Below are 761 nucleotides of genomic sequence, written 5' to 3'. Positions count from 1 at the left end.
TTTGTATTTAGTTACTTTACAACTCTGGTAAAGAGTAGAAAAATGTTTGGATGTATAAACCTTTTCTCAAATCACACGTTCTCTTTTTTGCATGAGCTTTTCAAAACGTGTAGAATCAGAATCACAGTGAAAATCATAACCAAAGGAAAAACAATGGCTCACTAATGTGTCCGTGTCCTAAAAGTCCTCTTCTGTTTGCAGTAAACTTTATTTAATGTCAGAAACATTTAGTGTGTGAACTGTTGTTTTGAAGGAGAAGCAGCCCAGAGTTTTTGAGATGCCAAGATCCTGGGTCAGTAATATCTCCCTCTCCAAAGGTAACAGCTTTAACCCAAGTTCATGTTGTTGTTCTGGAACAAACGAGGTAAAACCTCCTCCTGATGGTTCTCAGATTGGAAGAAGCTCTATCCTGCAGGAAGAAAAGTGACCCTGTACAAAAAAGCTAAGCTGGAGAAGTTTTCACCATGTGTGAATGCAGACGGGCTTGTGACCAGGTTAACTACATACAAAGACACGAACTGTGAGAAACATTCAAAAGAGCTGATTTACTTCTGATGTTTGGTACGTGTACAGCCTCACATCTACAGTCCTGTGTGTTCAAGACTCTGAGGTGGCCACGGTGAAGGAGTGGTACAAATACAGAAGCGACAGCCTGGAGGAAAAAGACATCAACCAGCTGGAAAACATCACATCTGAACGCTTCAGGCCTGGAAGATCCCTCCACCTTTTATGTGAGTCTCTTTTTCCACACCATTAGAGAC

General features: G+C 41.1%; 1 protein-coding gene across 1 annotated transcript in view; it reads left to right on the top strand.

Annotated features, from left to right (window-relative positions):
• Positions 1-731, top strand: part of LOC106511861 (dynein regulatory complex subunit 7) — a gene marked incomplete at both ends in the record, with an annotated part of 5,315 nt that extends 4,584 nt beyond the window's left edge. Inside the window, 3 exon segments of the mRNA XM_014000591.1 lie at positions 254-317; positions 392-520; positions 603-731. Of these exon segments, the coding sequence (XP_013856045.1) occupies positions 254-317; positions 392-520; positions 603-731 (322 nt within the window).
• Between the last annotated feature and the right edge of the window lie 30 nt (positions 732-761).

Source organism: Austrofundulus limnaeus, unplaced genomic scaffold, assembly GCF_001266775.1.
Source record: "Austrofundulus limnaeus strain Quisiro unplaced genomic scaffold, Austrofundulus_limnaeus-1.0 Scaffold3403, whole genome shotgun sequence".
Lineage (NCBI taxonomy): Eukaryota > Metazoa > Chordata > Actinopteri > Cyprinodontiformes > Rivulidae > Austrofundulus > Austrofundulus limnaeus.
This window is presented reverse-complemented; position numbering and strand designations above follow the sequence as displayed.